The 19,722-nt window shown below is 35.7% G+C and overlaps 1 protein-coding gene across 1 annotated transcript in view; it reads right to left on the bottom strand.

Moving 5' to 3' along the window:
• Positions 1-19,722, bottom strand: part of LOC109048989 (uncharacterized protein C8orf34 homolog) — a 77,819-nt gene that overhangs the window by 42,382 nt on the left and 15,715 nt on the right. Inside the window, exons 4-7 of the mRNA XM_042714278.1 lie at positions 17,101-17,229; positions 16,669-16,697; positions 15,856-16,019; positions 9,627-9,793 (exon numbers count right to left, since the gene is read on the bottom strand). Of these exons, the coding sequence (XP_042570212.1) occupies positions 9,627-9,793; positions 15,856-16,019; positions 16,669-16,697; positions 17,101-17,229 (489 nt within the window). The remainder of the gene's footprint in view (positions 1-9,626; positions 9,794-15,855; positions 16,020-16,668; positions 16,698-17,100; positions 17,230-19,722) is intronic.

Below are 19,722 nucleotides of genomic sequence, written 5' to 3'. Positions count from 1 at the left end.
AATTACATACTTTCCTTGGCTGTCCTCACAGGGTTCATGCAAAAACATCTCCAGGTTATGCATGTAACCATGGTTCCCTGAAGGGAATGAGACGCTGCGTTGAAATGCTACGGGAATGCCTTCAGCGTGACCACGCTCTGAATCGCATGTGTAATCAGTCCAATGGATGGGCCGGACATCACGGGCAGGGTGACGTTACAACCAGGAAGCTTAAAAGCACTTGCGGTGGAACCGGCATCAGCTTCTAGGAATGAAAGCAAGTGCTGAAAGGGATGCCGGAAGTATGGCCCTGAGATGCAGCATCTTGTTCTTTTTGGGGAACCATGGTTACATGCTAACCTAGAGACGTTCTCCTTCAGGAACTCGAGCTGCGTCGAAACACTACGGGAACGAGAATGCCCACGCTGAAAGACTTACAAATAGCTGCCTAGTGTGGAAGAGCTCAGCTAAAGTGAGAGGACGGAGCCAGGAGTGGGTCAGAAAGCAGGTAGGCACCTGACAAAATAGGCGGGAACATCGCGCTCCAAAGACCAACTTCAGAAGGAGTGAGTCTTGACTCCCAACGGAGAGGGGAGATCAGAGGACTCGAGGCTATGGAAATGACATCTACAATCCACCGGCGGAGGGTCTGCGTAGTAGCAGGAAGACCTCTCTTAGCTTCTGCTGGTCGGACTCCTGGGAGGGAGGAGGACAGAAGGCCTGGAGTACAACAGGCCGTGGTGTAGAGGAGGGACTTTAGGGACATACCCTGCTCGAGGGTAGAGAAACACTTTGGCCAAACCGGGCACAAAGTCAAGATAGGAAGCTTTCTTTAGAGAAGATATCGCCTGAAGAAAGCTAGTCTTTATAGTGAGGTGGCGAGTTAAGAAGCTTTCCTCAGTTTTCCCTGAACCTGGGTAAAAAATAAATAAATAAATACAATTATTAATTAATTAAATTTGTTTCCAGTGATGGAATATCTTTATATAGTACAGGATGGACAGATATATGGAATATTACACATATATGTACTATATTAATAATACATTACACTACAATACACCACCGTTCAAAAGTTTGGTGTTGGAAAGATTTTTAAAATGTTTTTTTTTAAAGAAGTCAAAAAAATACAGTAAAACAGCAAAATTGTGAAATATTACAACAATTTAAAATAATTGTTTTCTATTTTAATATATTTTAAGATGCAATTTATTGCAGTGATGCAAAGCTGAATTTACAGCATCATTACTCCAGTCTTCCATCTCACATGATCCATGATTTGGTGCTTAATAAACATGTCTTATAGTATAAATGTTGAAAGCCATTGTGCTGCTTTTTGTTTGATGAACAAACAGCATTTATTTAAAATAAATAAAATAAAAATCTTTTGTAGCATTATAAATGTCTTCACTGTCACGTTTGTTCAAATCAATCAATCAATCAATCAATCAATCAATCAATCAATCAATCAGTCTTAATGATTTTGTATGATCAAGGGCCTCTTACATTTTATTCAAAATATATATATATAAATATATATATATATATATATATATATATATATATATATATATATATATATATATATATATATATATATATTGCAATTCATTTTAGTAATTAATGTGTCCCAGTAAAGACATAGAAATTACAAGCTACAAATAACTCTGCTTATATACATATCAGTCAAAAACCAATGAACCAGTATACAATATTTCTCTCAGCACTTGGAGTTTCTCAAAAAAAATAAATAAATAAAATATCCCATAATTTCACATATTTTTCTTGTCAGCCAAACCAACCAAACCACACTAAGAGATTCACAGCCCCTATATCATCTGGGTCTCTTTGAACGAGATGGAGTGGGTGTCTCAAATGTGCCATACGGGTGGGCATCCAGCACGAGAGAGCTCCACCCCCCACAGACCCCCTCCATATGTGCATCACCCTCCAGACAATTACAACGCAAGATCTGTGTGAAACTAGGGCACCATTTATCAACTCTGTCCCATCATCCCACATGAACACTCCTTCATAAATCTGTTTCTCATGTTTGAAAGGTGTCAGACGTGACCTGACTCATATTCAGAGACAGACAATATACCAGATAAAAGGCCGTTACCACAAAATCTGAAACCCTAAACCATGGCAGAAATAGTTTATTCATCCCGCCGACTGGCCACAGCTTAAGACCGGTAAAACAACCTGAGAATAGATCTACATTATTTCTTTTAGTCTCAGTTACACATATCTGTCAGCATCTGTCTTCACCAAGACTGACTAGCACAGCAAAAAAGCAACCAGAGCTCTCTCTTCAGACATCATTTACTGTAAATGTGTGGCTACATCTGTATCTTCATCAAGTTCATGAAGCCATGAAAGTCATAAAGGCAATCTTTAGTGTTGCTCTGGTATGGGAAAGCACTGTTGTCTTGGGAAAAGGGTTTTCTACCATGTTGGTTTATTAGCTAACCAAAAGACAACAACATGCTGCCAAAAACAGGGTTTTGCTTCAAAAACCCCATTTGAAGAGTTGAAAAAGTGGTGGACTGTGTGCAGACTATATATGATGAGTGGCCCCACATGTATTTATCTCATATACAAAAGTTGTGAGTCATTTTCCACTGAGACTGCTTTTGTTCATTGATTTGTTTATACAAAGAACTTACTATGTAGTGTCAATAATCCCAGAATAAAAGGAGACTTTGGGTCGGCAACAGTTTTATGACTATTATATATAATTTTCCGGATAACTAATGTCAGATTTGTGTAACCCTCCGTAAACAATGTATGTCTCCTATTTCAGCAAATGCACTGGTTCATTTTACTTCCAAAAGTTCAAGCTGTTCAAATGAAGGAAAAAATAACTATGATTTCCATCTAGTGGTAAAAAGCTGACACTGAGAAAGTCAAACTCTAATATGTGACCCTGGATCACAAAACCAGTTATAAGTTGCTGGGGTATATTTGTAGCAATAGCCAAAAAAACATTGTATGGGTCAAAATGATTGATTTTTATTTTATGCCAAAAATCATTAGAATATTAGTAAAGATCATGCGCCATGAAGATATTTTGTAAATTTCCTACTGTAAATATATTAAAACTTGATTTTAGATTACTAATATGCATTGATAAGAACTTCATTTGGAATAACTTTAAAGGCGATTTTCTCAATATTTTGATTTTTTTGCACCCTCAGATTCCAGATTTTCAAATAGCTGTATCTCTCCCAAATATTGTCCTACATCAATGGAAATCTTATTTATTCAGCTTTCAGATGATGTATAAATCTCAGTTTTGCAAAATAGACGCTTATGACTGGTTTTGTGGTCCAAAGTCACATATGTCTAATAATAATAATAATAATAATAATAATAACAAAATCTAACATAAACTAATATAATATAATTGTATACAACATTTTATACTATAATTATTAATCATTTTAAAATTAATAAAAAAACTAACAAAAAACATGCTACCCATTAAACTTACAAAAATATACAGGTACTGATCAATTTGCATGAATAATATAATTTGTACTATACTGAATAACACAGCTGACAGGTAACAATTTAAATTTTCATATATTTTGGCCTGTAGGACAAAATGGAAAAATACATACTGAAGTCATTTACAACTCATAACAATTAAAACATTAACATATTAATTGTTAATGAAACTAGAGCAGCTGCACAAGCTCTGATAACCAGCCAATGGCTGGATTATATATATATATATATATAACTATATTATATATATATATATATATATATATACATATATATATATATATATACACATAATAGATATATACACACACATACACACACACATATATGTATACATTATACACATTTATCTCTATATATTGTCAGGAGCCATTAGTATTATTTTTGTGTAGCCTGTATATGCTTTTTTTGTTTCTCAAAGGGATGGTAGCCAATGACTTGCATTCTATGAATCACCAGAGTAAATTAACAGCAAATTTTAATTCTTGAGTAAACTATCCATTTAAATCCAGCCTCAGGTGAAGTCGAGCACACCTAAAGTTCACAGGGTTAGAATGATTGTATCAGTAACTTTTAACAAAACTTCAATCCCTGTGAGGTTAGTAATAATAATAATAATAATAATAATAATAATAATAATAATAATAATAAACAGTTAAATTAAACATTTGAGTGATATGAAAGCATGTTGTACCATTACCCTATTGATAAAAATGTTAATATTTCAAATAAAAGAAAAAAGAAAAAATAGAGAAAAACAGAATTAAGCAGTTCTCCTCAGTTTTCCCTGAATCTGTGATATATTAAAAATTAATTTCACTGCAGTTTCACAGAATTGCCGGAGGAGCAAGACAATTAGAGCAGCACAGCGGCTGATTCCCTGAAGTGCCCATTCAGTATGTTCAGTAAACAGCCTGAGCAGAACCTCCACTGAATGCATGATAAATTGAGAAAAAAAACAATGGGCTGAAGACATCAGGTACAGGGTTTATTCATTAGCATAATTACACTTGCTTGAATTAAGTTAATTTCTCTATAGAGTATTTGGAAAGGTGGGGAGAGATTTTCTCCAGAGAGAGAAGGGTATCGGTGACTGATGGGCTCAAATGATTCTCACAGTAATGCTGCACATATGTGAATAGTTTTTATCGCAGGCAGGAGAGGAGGATCGATGAGGAGGTTTAGAACAGGACAATCGACAATAATACATTTAGAGAAATGCTGCGCTGATCTCCACCACTAGAGGTCAGTATAAGCACGTGCGAACTTCCGATCATTTGAAATGGCAATGAAAAGGACAGATTTGATACCAAATTCATAACTAAGGGGTATACAAGCAATCAAATGATATTCCATTTTGAATCTCACATTACCAGTCATTTATAAACTAGATTTTACTTTTCTTATAAACATAGAAATCATGACTGGTATATGTCTAAGCGTTGTCAATTTGTCTGTACTAATGTTAAATATTAAAAGTTTGGAATAATTATGTTTGTTTGTTTGTTTGTTTGTTGTTTTTTTGTTGTTTTTTTATAAAGGAAGTCTGAACAATTGTCAGAACAGTTGTGCAGCTTAACATTTTTGTTGGGGGATAAAAAAATCAAATCAAATAAAAAAAACAACTTTTATTCAGTAAGGGTGCATTAAATTGATCAAAAGTGACAGTAAATACACTTATAATGTTAGAAAAATGTTCTATTTCATATAAATTCTCTTCTAACTTTCTATTCATCAAGGTATCCTGAAAATAAAGTGTCACGGTTGCAACAAAAATATGAAGCAGCACAACTGTTTTCAACATTGATAATAAGAAGAAATGTTTCATGGATCATGTGACACTGAGGACTAGAGTAATTGTTGAAAATGATGGATGAAAATTCAATTTTGCCATCACAGGAATAAACTGCATTTTACAATATATTTAAAAATAAAACAAATATTTTACATTGCAATAAATACAGCTTTGATCAGCATGCGAGAATTTAAAAAGTAACATTAAAACATTTAAATTACTCGAAACTTTTGACTGCTAGTGTATAACAAACGTTTCTTACATATCTTAAACATAATGGCCAGAATAAAAGCGCCAATGTTTCCTATGTTCAGATTATCTTTTAATAAGAGCACATTTGTATTCTGAGGTAATATTGTTTCCAGCACAATCAAAAGGGATTAATTAGCCACATGATGGTGGTTGTGACCTTTACAGCTCTCTGTGATGATGCTGTAATGAGACTGGGAGTCACACTGTAGTCTGCTTTAGGTCAGGAGGGATCACAGGACTGACAAGAAATGAGATCCAAAGATGTAGTGTCTCACTCCTGTCTCGATGACTCTCTCCCATCTGTTCACTGTTTGTCTGAGTTCCTCTGACAGGGTGTTCAATATGAGTGATGAGCCCAGGTCACTACTAGACACCAGGAACTCCATCAGCCTGCAACTACTGAGAGCAGTTCATCTCAGAACCACATATCCTCATATATATCTCTCTCACCTAATCAATAAGTCTATAATTATTTGGAGTAAAATATGATTTATATGGCTTTTTGTCTACACACAAAATGTTACAAAACATCTCTGCAAACCGTATACAATATCTATTTAAAGCAACAGAGTTAGGGTTCCACAGTGAGAGGAGTGTTTCCTGCTAAGCAGAAAATAGTGATGGGAAGTGAGACAAATTATAAATTAGTTTGTAATTTTAATTATTTTTTAATCATTAAAATTGTAAATTAAAGTAAAGTTATATTAATTTGGATCACTGACAATATATGAACAAATAAGCTTTTGTTAAAAATAAAATAAAATAAACACTATTAAGCAAAATTTAAATAACAATGGTTTATTCATAATATTTTCTTACACAAAATAAATGAGTTTCTAGTCACACATATTTTATAGTTATGTATTTATATTCTCTATGTGCAAATATATAGCTATTTAAGGAGGGTGGGGGTGGGGATCATCATATTTGACCTTGGTTTTAACATTTTTGAAAACCTTGTCTTTTGCACATTTATGGCAAATGTAGTAAGTATACATAATATGCACAGTATAGATAATAGACTATATTCTTCTGTAAAAAAAAAAAAAAGTACTGGTAGTATAGTAGTATATAGTATTGTGAAGATAGCCATAGACATCTTCTTTTGCAGTTCCTGGGTTATTGGGAGTCAGCTAAGGGGGTAAAGAGGCTTTCTAGCAGGCACTCAAGTGAGCTTCTTTAATGATGGCAAGTGCAATTGGAAAGTTTCAGGGAGCTCTACAACATACTCTCTCTGTCAAAGAGGTCAAACTCAGCTTAATAAAGTGGGAGTTTTAATGAACAATCACTAATAGTTAGACAAAAGACAAATTGAATGATGAAGAACAGAAAGAGTTTGTTTAAATATCACTAAAGAATTCCCATCCCAAAATCCCAGCTCCGCATGCCTTCTCTGCTGCTGCCTCAGAGCACACAAAATCTCATTATCTCCCAGCATCCTCTGCAGGAGAAAGCCCCAGTGCAGCAGTTTAGCTCACCAGGTCACGGCTAACAGACACACACAACCAAGGGCACACCGCGTCCCACAAAAAAGAACAAAATGAAATCAGCCCCAGACAGGTCTCTGTGTGGAGTGTTAGAAGGCAAACTCTTTACGCTCAGATACAAAACAAGAACACGACCAGCACTTGATGAAAAGCTTCTTTAGTACCACTTTCAGGAATAAACGCTGATGCATGAAAAGGTTATTTAAAGAGATAGTTTGCACAGAAATGAAAAACACTTTCATCCAAAGCAGTATGTGGAACACAAAAGTAGATGCATTTCTAAGTTGCATACAATGAGAATGGAAAGTGACCAGGAAAAAAGGCTCTGAAAGCATCATAAAAGCAGTTCATGTGAATTGTGCAAGTTTCCTGAAGCCTTGCGATAGCTTTGTGGCAAATAAACCAATTTTTAAGTTGTTATTTACTCAAAACCTTGCCTTGACAGTCTTGCATTAGGGCTATGGTGCCATTCACATTCATTGTATTGAAAAGAGTAGCATGAACTTTACACAAAATATCTCCTTTTGTGTCCCGCAACTGATGTCAGAGTGTTGACATTTGGGTGAACTATTTTTTTTTTTAAAAGAATACTTATTGCATAAATATTATGATTAATGTGTTGTGATGTGCAATTTATTTATTTATTTAATTCTTTTTTTTGGATCCACTGAAGTAAGAATTATGTACAACTTTATATTTAATTTAATAATTATTTCAAATAGTTTTTGGTACTGCCAAATAAACTGACAAACATTTGTATAAGTGAAGTACCATTTTTTTTTCTTCATTTTTTTAGATTTATTTTTTGGTATTTACCTTTATTTCAATAGGACAGTAAGTTGACAGGAAGTGAAGTGGGAGAGAAGGGGGCGGGGCAGGATTGGCAAAGATCTGTGAGCCATGACTCAAAGCGCAACTGCGTTACATGTCGTGTGCCGCTCACAAGGCTATCAATGCTGACACTAAAATATAATTTATAGAACTAAAATGCAATAATTACAAAAACAAAATATTGTCCTTTCTATTTAAACTTGTAAGTAATGTATTGACAACCATGCCAAAATATTATTAAAACATAATAATTTACTTTAAAGAATTACTTTAAATTTGACATTATTACAAAATCCACTTTTTAAAATTCTACTTTAGTGTGTTCATTAAAGTCTCTCTAAGTGCACTCAAGTAGCCTTTTATTTAATTAATATTATATTATCTGCAAGCACATTTATATATATATATATATATTGAAAACAACACATTACAAACATACAATCAAAATATATATATATTATTTGAAGTACATTACAAGGGTACATTCAATACTATTAAAGATGCATTCAAGTTTGAAAACAACGGATTTGCCACATGCAAGCACAGGTTGTGTTTGGTGTGGGAGGCACTGGGTTACGTCTTACACCCATGCAGGGACCAACCTGCTAACACCTCAGAGCTAAACAGCTACAAATCTCTGGTACCTGAGGGGTGGTCTGGCACCAGCTCAGAAACAGAGACTTATGTCATGCTCATGTAATCACCGGAGCAGCAAGGATAAATCATAGTGATTCATAGAGATTCTAAACGTAACAGTCTGTTGAGAATAGAATAATACAATCCATGGCCATTTGTCCTTGCTTTTCTAAGTATAATTTTATGACTGTGCTGTTTGCTGCCGTCTGCTTATCAATTTGTAAACAGTGGTTTATAAACACTGATTCACAGTATATAATGTGTTACTTTAGTGTTATTTATATAATATTACAATATGTATTCATATTTTGAATTAACATTTATTTTATATTTTCAGTTTTCATTAGAATTTTAATAAAAATTTGGGTACTTTTATATGCATTTGTCAATTTGATGTTTTATATATAATATATAATCTACATATAATAAATAATATACCTATCTTAATTTTAATTTCATTCTTAAAAATAATTCAATTTAATAAAAATTTCATCTAATCAAAATTAAATTTTAAGTTTTTCATTGAATATTTCTGTTTTGTTCTATTTCAGCTTATCAAAATAATTTTTAATAGTTACTGTATGCGTAACTATTTAATAGTTATAATAGTTTGACTTAACAATAGCAACACTGATACTGTGTAGTATATGTTGAATATCTTACAGTAGAATAATCTGAATTTATCAACAACAATTTATGTGTTTGCATAGCTGGAAGCCTTGGTGCAAGTTCACTTTCATCATACAAAGTTTTTATGGATGACACCCTGTCTTTTATTGTTATGTTTGCCATTCTATAATTCACAATACTGTACATCTTACAAGATTTTATAACTAATATATTATATACTACATGTGAACTCCCTCTCATAAAAGTATGAAATTTTGTTAGCAAGAGTGCAGATATGAGAAGATACTCTTTAGATGATGTTGAATGTTCTTTAGCAATCAAAGGCATTCAGGACATAATTTACAGATTGCAGATGATGCTTCAAAATCAGTGGTGATATAAGACACAAACATGTAATTGTGTGTGGGTGAGAATATGATTGCTGTATATTATGTGCTTATGAGGAGGAATAAGTAAGAAACAAGCTAGAGTGATATTTCTGTGCATGTGTGTTCACTCATTACCCAGCAGCTCCATGGCATCATCCTCATCTTCCATCTCGTCTTCAGTGACTGAGGGGGCCGAGTCAGGCATGGAGTCAAACGAGTCCTGAGACAACATGGCTGCCAGAAGTTTCTTGTGATTCTGTTGTTGTTGTTTTAAGCCTTTACCCTTTGTCTCCATTTTCAGGCTGCAGACAGAGAGAGAGAGAGGGGAAACTGAATATAGCGTTAACATCTAAAACAGTGGTTGCTTTCATAGCTTAATTTTAAAAAGTTTAAAGGGGACATCGGATGCCCATTTTCCACAAGTTGGTATGATTCTTTAGGGTCCTCATGAAATGTTTGTAACATACTTTGGTTAAAGTTCCTCAATGGTCGTGTAAATCAACATACTTTTAACCTAGTCAAAAACAGCTCTGTTCACAGCGTCCCATTTCGGTGCATGTCTCTTTAAAATGATATCGAGCTACTGCTCACCCAACACCTCTCTTCTGTGGGTCGCATTTATAAGTGAATTGCTGCTTTGGACTGCATATATGGCTTGGAGGAGGTCTTATTCAAACAGCCCATAACAAATTGGCTGCGTGTTTTCTTTTCAGCATCTCTGAGCTGGCAGACACAACAGAAACCTAACTAAATGCAAAAAAAAAAAGCTAAAAATCATCATTTATTAAAAACACACTAAATGGTGATATTTCACTTATTATAATATTAAAAACATCATCAAATTGTCAAAAAATGCGAGTAAAGAATAGGAATTTAACTACACCAAATGTGCAATCCTACATCTATATGAATATATAAACATGAGAGCAAATTTGATTATGTCCTTGTATCTATATTGCAAATCTTTAATTAATTAAAAATAGCAAGAAAATAGGGTTCGCTTCTGGGCAAGAAATACCAGATCAATTATTAAATTTAGAGCAAATTGATGGAGAAATAAATTGAATGAATAATGAACATATGCTGCACTTCATGTCTATACTGGCAAAATGATTCCCATGTAGATAAATACTGATAAAAATAGTCTGCAGAGGTTTAATTTGATTATTATCTTATTGGAATGACATTACTCACAGATAATCGAAAGGTTAAGGCCAAAGCAGAGCTGTTTTAATATCCTGAGTTGAACATTACTATGCTAATGGCTATGCTAATACTGCACAGCTGTCTACTTTAAATCATTTAGCCCTTTTCACCTTTTTTTCCCTAATTGGGTGTCACTTAGCCAATTTCCAACTCTCCAGTAATGTACAACAGTGTCAGCAATGCCGAGACACATGTCCCAGTGCTCATAAACATTCATATGAGCACACATTTCACAGTATGAAACACAACAAGAAACAAAGAGTATTCAGAACAGATACTGTTTTCATTTTCACTGTATTGTGCACTTGCATTGGATTATTTTGTAGGCCTTTTGCCCTTTTTCACAGAAGAGAAGGATCAAGACAATATTGTACAAGCCAGATTTGAACCTGAAATTCCAACGTAAGCACTATGGCTTAATAAATAATAGGTCACAGCTCAAAAAAAAAAACAACAACAAAAAAACAGCCACAGCCATTTTTTGTGGACATTTTTACAGTTCTTAGATAACTGTGTATATACCATGGTATATAAATATAGTAAACTGGTAATCATTCAGTACAATGGTTCTGTCCAAATGTCTTAGACCACTAGCGAAGACGCTTCAGTTATGTATTTTTTCTAATTTAATGCCACTGTTTTCCAACACAAAGTATCATTAATGACCTAGAAATATATAGCAGAATTTTTAATATTTCTAGCTCATTTTGTGTCATAAAGTTCCCATGTTTTCGCTTTTGTACAAACCCAAAACCTACAGAGGTGAACAAAAAAGAGATAATTAGAAATATTTCAATGCTTTTACGTTCTTTTGTAAAAAAGTTGCATTCCCCATGAAAATTTGCATCCTCTTTCATGTTCTCTCGCAAAGCATTTGCACTCTCTCACAAAACTGTTACTGTACATTCCCCCAAAGAACTTTACATTTGCTTACAAAAATGTCTGTGTTTTGCCGAAAAACTTCTGCATTCCACTGGCTGACAAAACGTTTGTGTTTCCTCTCATCTTGTTTCTGTCCCTTAAGAACACCTTTTGATTTCCAGGTTTAAATTAGAATATCAATCCTACATTTTCAATGTAAACCAGCAAATGAAAACTCTGAAAACAAATGTTATTAATTCTGTGAACAGAGAGCTTTATGAATCAATCACTCCATTAAACCTCTATGGCACTACATGAATTGTTTTATGCATAGAAGAGCGAAGAAAAAAATCACAAAACAAAAACAGTGGCATTTCACATAAATACAAATGTTAACTCCAGCTCAGTTTGGCTTAATTACACAGAGGTGCAATTAGTGACCTGATTTATCCTTTCATTTCACTTATTAAGGCACTTGTTCTAGTGAAGGGGAATGTGTTAAACAAAATGCAGTGAAGCACAGCTGATACAAATAATGATTTAGGAACAAGCTGAAACTCAGATGGGGCCTGACCAGGGTTCAAATCATTAGACTGTTTCAAACAATGAATCTGAGGCTGCGCTACTAATATAAATGAAAGTGAGAACATATTGCTTCAGATTAATGCAATTCAAGGAAACTATGTAAACCCTTGCGTGGGTTGGTATGGAGACATGAAGCCTTGTTAGACAGAACTAAAGTTGTACTGCTGCCGCGTTCCTGTGGGATGAGAAACTCTCCACAATGTCCTCCTGGCAGAACAGATAGTATCCACAGAATAATTCGTTGCTTCAAAAAAAGAAAAACAAGACCACAAAACCAAAGCTGAGAATGAAGTAATATGGAATAACCATGATGTAAATAGGTTGAAATTACACAGACCACAAGGGCCATCATGAGTCAACTGGTTGTAAATGGGAAAGCCATCCAATAGGACTGGAGAAAGGATGGATGGTGACCTGGAAAGGTTAAGCAAACAAAACAAATTGGTCAGTATAATAAGGGGGACACGTGTCATTCTTGGTTGCTGACAGAAACCTCAATACGACTCAAAATACACAGCAAATCTGTGTTTTAAGTACGAATGATTTGGGAAGTGTTATGTAGTAAGTGGGAAGTGTGGTGAATACAGATTCACTGATCGCAGGTCAGCTGGTGGTTTAGTAGATGCAGCTTTTACAGATGGCAGTGATACACAATACTCATTAGCAGTGAACTCTCTGTCTCCCCTCTTGTATTTGCATATATTATGGATACTTTATTTACATAAGACAAGCAAATATTCTAAAACCTAATTTTCCTGAACTTACTTTTTGTAGCCAGGTTTTATTACCTTCCCTCCATTAAGGCTTATACTGAGCATACATAAATAAACTTTGACATTGATAATTGCAATCAATTGTAATCAATGGATAAAAGGGAATAAAATTAGTGCTATTATGGTGTTTCGGTAATAAATAAATAAACAAACACGGATAATTGTAATCAATTGTAATCCATAATAATAATAATAATAATTGAATTTTTGGAACTGGCACTGATAATTGTAATTGATTTCGAGAGTTACCAGATGAATAAAAGGGAAGAAAGTGCTCTTTCACCACATGAACAGTGGGATTGACTCCTAGCCCTTAATCAAAACCAAAGTAGGCACTTTAGGGGCTGCAAAAGAGTCAAACGGTCTCAGCAGAATATACTGCACATCTGAGCATTTAGACCCCCTGAATCTCATCAACTGAAACCCTCCAGTGAGAGTGGGTTGATGGGGATGTTTATGAATGTAAGGAAAGAAGAACGAAGTGAAGCGTAGGAGTTCGATGGAAACGGAAAGGGAGGAGGAGAGAAAAAAGAGAGAGAACAAGGGGTTATGCTTTATAATATGTTGTCTCTGTGTAAAGGGAATAGGAGTCCCCTACTGAGGCTTTATTATCTCTATAATCAGTCACAATACCCCTTCCCAGAATCCACCTCTGCCTCTACCTAATTTCCCAGCATCTTCGACTCTCTCCCAGACGTCCTCCACCGTCTGTCTGCAGCACCCGAAGACTGACAGCTAAGGAGAGCCTCGCTGTTCTAGGATGAGGTTATGAGGGAAAAACAGCATTTTGTTCCAGAAGAGGCAAGGCGGTGGTCACTTATACAGAGAAGCTGCCGTTTTCTTTCTCTATGTTAAATTGCAGAACAGGTGTTGAAAACAGCCCTGCTATGCTTCAGCACATGTGCAGGGCTATTGGGAAGATTTATCTCCCCTGCTCATGGGGTTTGAACTTGCAGATTCATGTCTTGAATGACAAAGCAAGGTTTGAACTAGGGCTGTCAATAAGGATGACCAGATATCCCCATTATCTGGGACAGCCCTGGTTTTGGTGTCTTGTCCCCGTCTGGAACGAGCCCTGGAAATGTCAGGAAGTTCAAAACAGACCACAAATACACTGCAAAAAAAAAAAACTTGTAGTGTAATGATTATTTTCACCAAGTAGCTACACTGATTAATTGGTTGTGCCCCACCGCTTAATCATGAAGAACGTTAAAGGGATGAGAGCAAGGCACTATTATTATCAATTATCAAAAGAGACACTGTTATCGGTTTCAATGTACACAGTAAACAATGTGGTATAAAAACATACTATAACAAGGGCTAACAAGGTGAGAGTGAAACAAATGAAACTAACTTAGGAAACAAACAAGGTAGGCAACATACTGTCGATACAGTATGTATAAATAAATGCCACATTTTTACTGCTCCGGACATGTCAATGCTTCCACCATCTTGAAACAGTCAGTGTGTCATCACTCACAATAAAAATCAATGAGTTTCAAGATCACAACATTGCGCAGCCTTTGGTTGTAAAAATTTTAATTCCTGAGGTAATTACATAGATTGTCAAAGGTAAGAATGTATTAGTTTGTGTTTTTTTTAATACTGTAGGTATTAACTCAATTTTACAGGTTTTAAAACTATGGTAACTATAAAATTAGAGCTAGTTGATAACTACACTGACTTAATCTCAAAGTTGGTTGTTAGCTGTATTGTGGTTCACTAAAAAGGCACAATGCTAAAGGAGAATGTGTTTACTCATTTAATGATTCATTCATACTGATGAGGACTAAGGCTAGAGATCACAGCAGCCCATTGCCTTAGTCCTCTGCAATGAAAGTCTCTGGCAGTGCTTGTATAGCTATGTGCACTGGGGACGCCTGCGGTATCCACCCAAGGCTCCATAATTTACTGTAATCAAGTGAGAGAATATTTTAATGGAATGAAGTCTCTTCTGTCAGCCAGCTTCTGAATATGATTTATTATTTAATATCTGATCCTTTCTAATTAGCTGCATTCTCTGTGGCCAGCCTCTGCCCTCCATTCAAACACCAGCCAATTAAAATCACCCTGGTAACGTCTTAAAAGGGTCAAGAAGCTGCAATTGCTGTTTAAAAGATATAGCTGTGCTATGCAGACACATTCAAAGAACATTTCCCCTCGAGGGATTTATGTGGGGTTACCGGAGGCTACGGCATTCTTTGATTAGAAAGCCTGACAAAACATCTGAGCTTTATGGAGATATTGAGAGAAAGTACATTATACAGTATGACATATGCTTTATTAAACTCTGACTCACTTTATTACGGCACTTTTTATATGTAAATAAACTCCCCTTTCTTCTAGAACAAATTATAATGTGATGGCTGTCATGTTCTTTCCTTTCAACAACTTAAGAGGAAGTAAGAATATGCGAGTATTCTGAAGTCACATTGTACAAAATTATAGTAATTTTACAGCAAAAGACTGTAAAAATGCTTTAAAAAATACTATTAAATGTACTGTTTTTGGAAGTGAAAAAAATCTTATAATTTACAGAGAAAAATCATAAATTGACATTTCCAGAATTCTTGATGGTTTATATGTTACTGTAAATTCAAGTGAAATCTGTCTTAACATGTCTAAAACATGTGGCTTCCATATTTTTTATGATAAAGTTCTGCCAACCACAGCTGCCATTTTTTGATTATTATTAATATATATTAATTTTCGTTGTTGTTGTTTTTCACTGCAAATTTTGCTTCAAATACTAGATCTCCATGATCCATACTTATTTCCATTGAAAGGAAAAGAACAGCTTGAACAATCTGCTAAATATCACCTTTTGTGTTCACAGAAGGAAGGTAAGTCATAAGGGTTTCACAAGACAAATATCTATTATCATTTGTTTGCATATCTCATTTTTGGTATCTAATCCAATGAAATGGTGTGTTTCTCACCTTCCAACAGGGCTGTTGTCTTTGCTCACCCAACCCTCAGTTTTGGCTCTTGGGACGGGGGGCTGAAGCATCTCAGCTGCAAGTGGGTCAGAATCTTCCTCCTCACGGCCCACCCACTCACCCACCACCCGCGGCCTCAGTATTGAGTTATACGCCAGAGGGTCCTTTGAAAGGGAGGGCAAGTTGTGATTAGCACAAAAGTAGAGATGATCGGATAGAGACATAAACATTAAACAATCTGTGGTTATGCAAAGGAGTAATCAATTACAGAGGTGATAATTAAAAGGACTGATGTTGAAGTATGACTCATTATCTAAGCTACTTGTGTGGCCAGTCATTTTTATAGTGAATAGATTTTAATAACGGAGGACACGCATGGTGAGCAGTAATAAAAAATGCAGCTTTGACATTACACTTTTGTACTAGTTTATCAGCATCTGGCAATTATGAGAAAATGTCCTCTATAACGGTATTACAGGAAGAAATTCATTTGCATTAATAGCTAAATGTTTTAATATTCATTTGAAATACTAAATTGGGAACAGAGGGAAGCCTGGGCAAGCAGCCAAAAAAGACAGGCTACTAAAGTTTAAAAACTGTACTGTATTCTGAGAAATATGACTAAGAAAAACACAACCAAACTAGACTTTACTTTATCTCCTTAACAAATCCATAAAAGTAATTAAATTCCACACACAAACCACAATCAAACTAGACTTTACTTTATCTCCTTAATAAATCCATAAAAGTATTTAATTTCCATTACTGAAATAAAGCACACCAGATAAAAAGTAGAAGAAAAAAACATCATACCAGGTCAAAGTCATCTGAAACAGCAATACCTGTGCAAAGGAAATAATTCAAAGGTCAATGTCATCAGAACATAGTTTATTGTAGACTCTAAATTAGAGGTTCTCAATTAGTTTTCAGGTCTCAGAATTTATGATGGTCCTACACAGTACCAAATGTAATTTTTTTCACCTTGAATATATTTTTTATATGTATTTGATAAGCCTATTTATTTAGTCTATTTATAGTTAGCTGTATTTATTATTTGCTTCTGGCACTGCTTTTTTCCTGCTGTCAGAAATTATTTTGGGGTCATGACCCACCAGTTGAGAACCATTGACCTAGAAAGCTTTTAGATGCAACACAATGAGTTTATTTTAGAATATAACTTTTACACAGTTTATTCCTTAAGATTTCCATGCGTGTGTTGCACTGGGTAGCTGTCAGTTCACTCACTGCGGGACAGGTTCTCCAGGGCCTTGCCGAGCTTTTTGCTCTCTTGCAGTATGTGATTGAGCTCATCAAAGTCTCGGCTCTCCGGTTTGGTCCTCCAGTCCCAGGTAGGGCGCAGTATTGAACGAGGCACTGCAACAGAAGACAAATAAAATACTTTCAAAAACGTAATAATAATAATAATAATTATTATTATTATTATTATTATTTTCATTAAAATTATAGAAATTAAACAAATAAATTAATTAATATATTACTACTGTACTGTTAAAACAAAGTATAACTATAATAAAGTTTAAAAATATAACAATCATAATTATTTTATTTTATTTTATTTTATTTTATTTTATTTTATTTTATTTTATTTTATTTTATTTTTTTATTTTATTTTATTTTATTTTATTTTATTTTATTTTATTTTATTTTACACAACAACTGTCGTTTTGTCCAAGATGATAAAGAAGAACATTCAGGTTTCCAAATAAAAGTAATATTTATTATAACAAACTTCAAAGGCTTAACAAACTCGAGGCAGTGTGAAAACATAAACACAAACAAAAGCAGACAATGTGGGAGAGGAACTGAGCAACACACAATGAAATACACAATGGTGATGAACTAAATACAAACATGTGTGCTCGCTATTGAATGTCCATGGTAATTGACAACTGGAGGTAAAACTAAAATAAAGGAATCAGGAAACTGACTATGAACAAATGCTCTAGTTACTAACGTAACCTCAGTTCTCTGAGATAAGGGAGTCAGCTCTGAGCATCATTTTATCAGAATCTTTCGACTGAAGTGACAGTCATTGATTCGCGTGCAGCCTTATAGCACAGCAGCCTACACAATGCTCATTATCTTATCTCAGGGAACCAAGTTTATGTTAATAGCCAGATCATTCCCTTTTGAATGGTCTCTCCCGTTGTGTAGCTGATGCTTATGGGGAACACATCCAATAGTGCTGTGCTATAAGAAAGTGAAGAACGAAGCCGCTCTGCGAGCCCAGCAACGGAGCACCCGTACTGAGGGCCCACTGTTAGCATGAGCCAATAATGAGACCCAAGCCACTTAAGCTGAGGACTACATAACATTACCCTCTCCACTTACAAAGGGGATTAGGTATTATAAAATCAAGTGAAGGTAGAAAGTGACAACCAGTCGACCAATAGAAAATATAACCAATAGAAATCCCGCTGGACCACGCCCGGGAGCAGGCCATTCCTCTGGTGGAATGGGCTGTCACACCTATAGGACACTGCACGCCTGCTGAGGCGTAAGCCAGGGCTATAGCATCTAATATCCAGCCAGTCTCTGCTTTGTAACCGTCTGCCCTTTACAGAGTGGCCTTCGAAGCATACAAAGAACTGCTCTGAGTGCCTAAACGGGCCAGTGTGCTCAAAATACACTCTAAGAAACCAAACCAGGCAGAGTGGATTAGGACCCTGCTCACCTTCTGAATTGGGGAGCAATAAGAGGGTGATGACTTGTGCTCTGAATGGAGTAGAAAGCACTTTTGGCACATGGCCGTGTCTCGGTGTGAGGACAACTCCACAGCTGATAGGCCCAAACTCAAGACAGGAAGCACTGACTGACAGTTCACACACTGACCATTAAATGGCTTAGATGTAGATGGAGATGGAGCTGTAGCCTCTAAAATGGTATTACTTTATTTTCCGCACTATAAGGCGGAATATATAAATTCCTATATAAAAAACACAAAATAAATTTTCTCAAAAATCGGCCGTGTGCCTTATAATCCGGTGCGCCTTATGGTGCGGAAAATACGGTAGTTACACTACAAAGTTACAGCTGCAAAGGCTCCTGGCCAAGGGGCCCAACATGAAGGCTCCACAGCTCTGGCCGGGGATGCCAAATCATTCCCTTTGCTTGTAAGAGAAGGTCCTTCCTCAGTGGTATCAACCAAGGGGCTGCCGATAGCAGCTGTATCAACTCGGGGAACTACATCTCACTAACCCATATTAAAAGCCAATAAAACAATTGAGGATCTGACTTCCCTAACCCATCTGATAACCTGAGGAAGCATTGCAACTGGAGGTAAGCCATACAGGGGAGTGCTGACCCAGCTCCAAGTTCGACCAGGAGCAAAATGCCAGTCTGCCCTTGTACAGAGTTCCCCAACCTGATTTGGAGGCATCTGTTGTGACCACCTTCCTTCTGAACCAAAGTCACAAATGAACAAAACATTAAAACAGTCTACCAATTTTACACAACTCTAAACTACACCGATACAGCGGTGTGTTACCCTGAGATGAAAATGTCCCAGGTGCCAAGCATGTGATGGGACATGCACTTTGAGCCAATACTGAATCCTCTGGAAAACCCTGAGGGGATGTGAAGTCCCAAGTTTGAAAAATGCCGCTAGCTGCTAAATAGTCAGGGAACGTTCTGGCATAATCCATGCACACATCCAGGCAGAATCGATAACTGTCCACAGAAAGACCACTTGCTGGCTGGGAGACAAAGAGCTCTTGGCTAAATTGATTCTCAAGCCAAGCCGCTCCAGGTGGCTGAGCAGCAACGGCTTGTGAGCAATGAGTTCCTGTTATAATCTGGCTAAGTTCTGCCAATTGTCAAGGTAATTCAGAATGTGGATTCCCATCT

This window comes from Cyprinus carpio, chromosome A24, assembly GCF_018340385.1.
Source record: "Cyprinus carpio isolate SPL01 chromosome A24, ASM1834038v1, whole genome shotgun sequence".
NCBI classification, from domain to species: Eukaryota; Metazoa; Chordata; class Actinopteri; order Cypriniformes; family Cyprinidae; genus Cyprinus; species Cyprinus carpio.
This window is presented reverse-complemented; position numbering and strand designations above follow the sequence as displayed.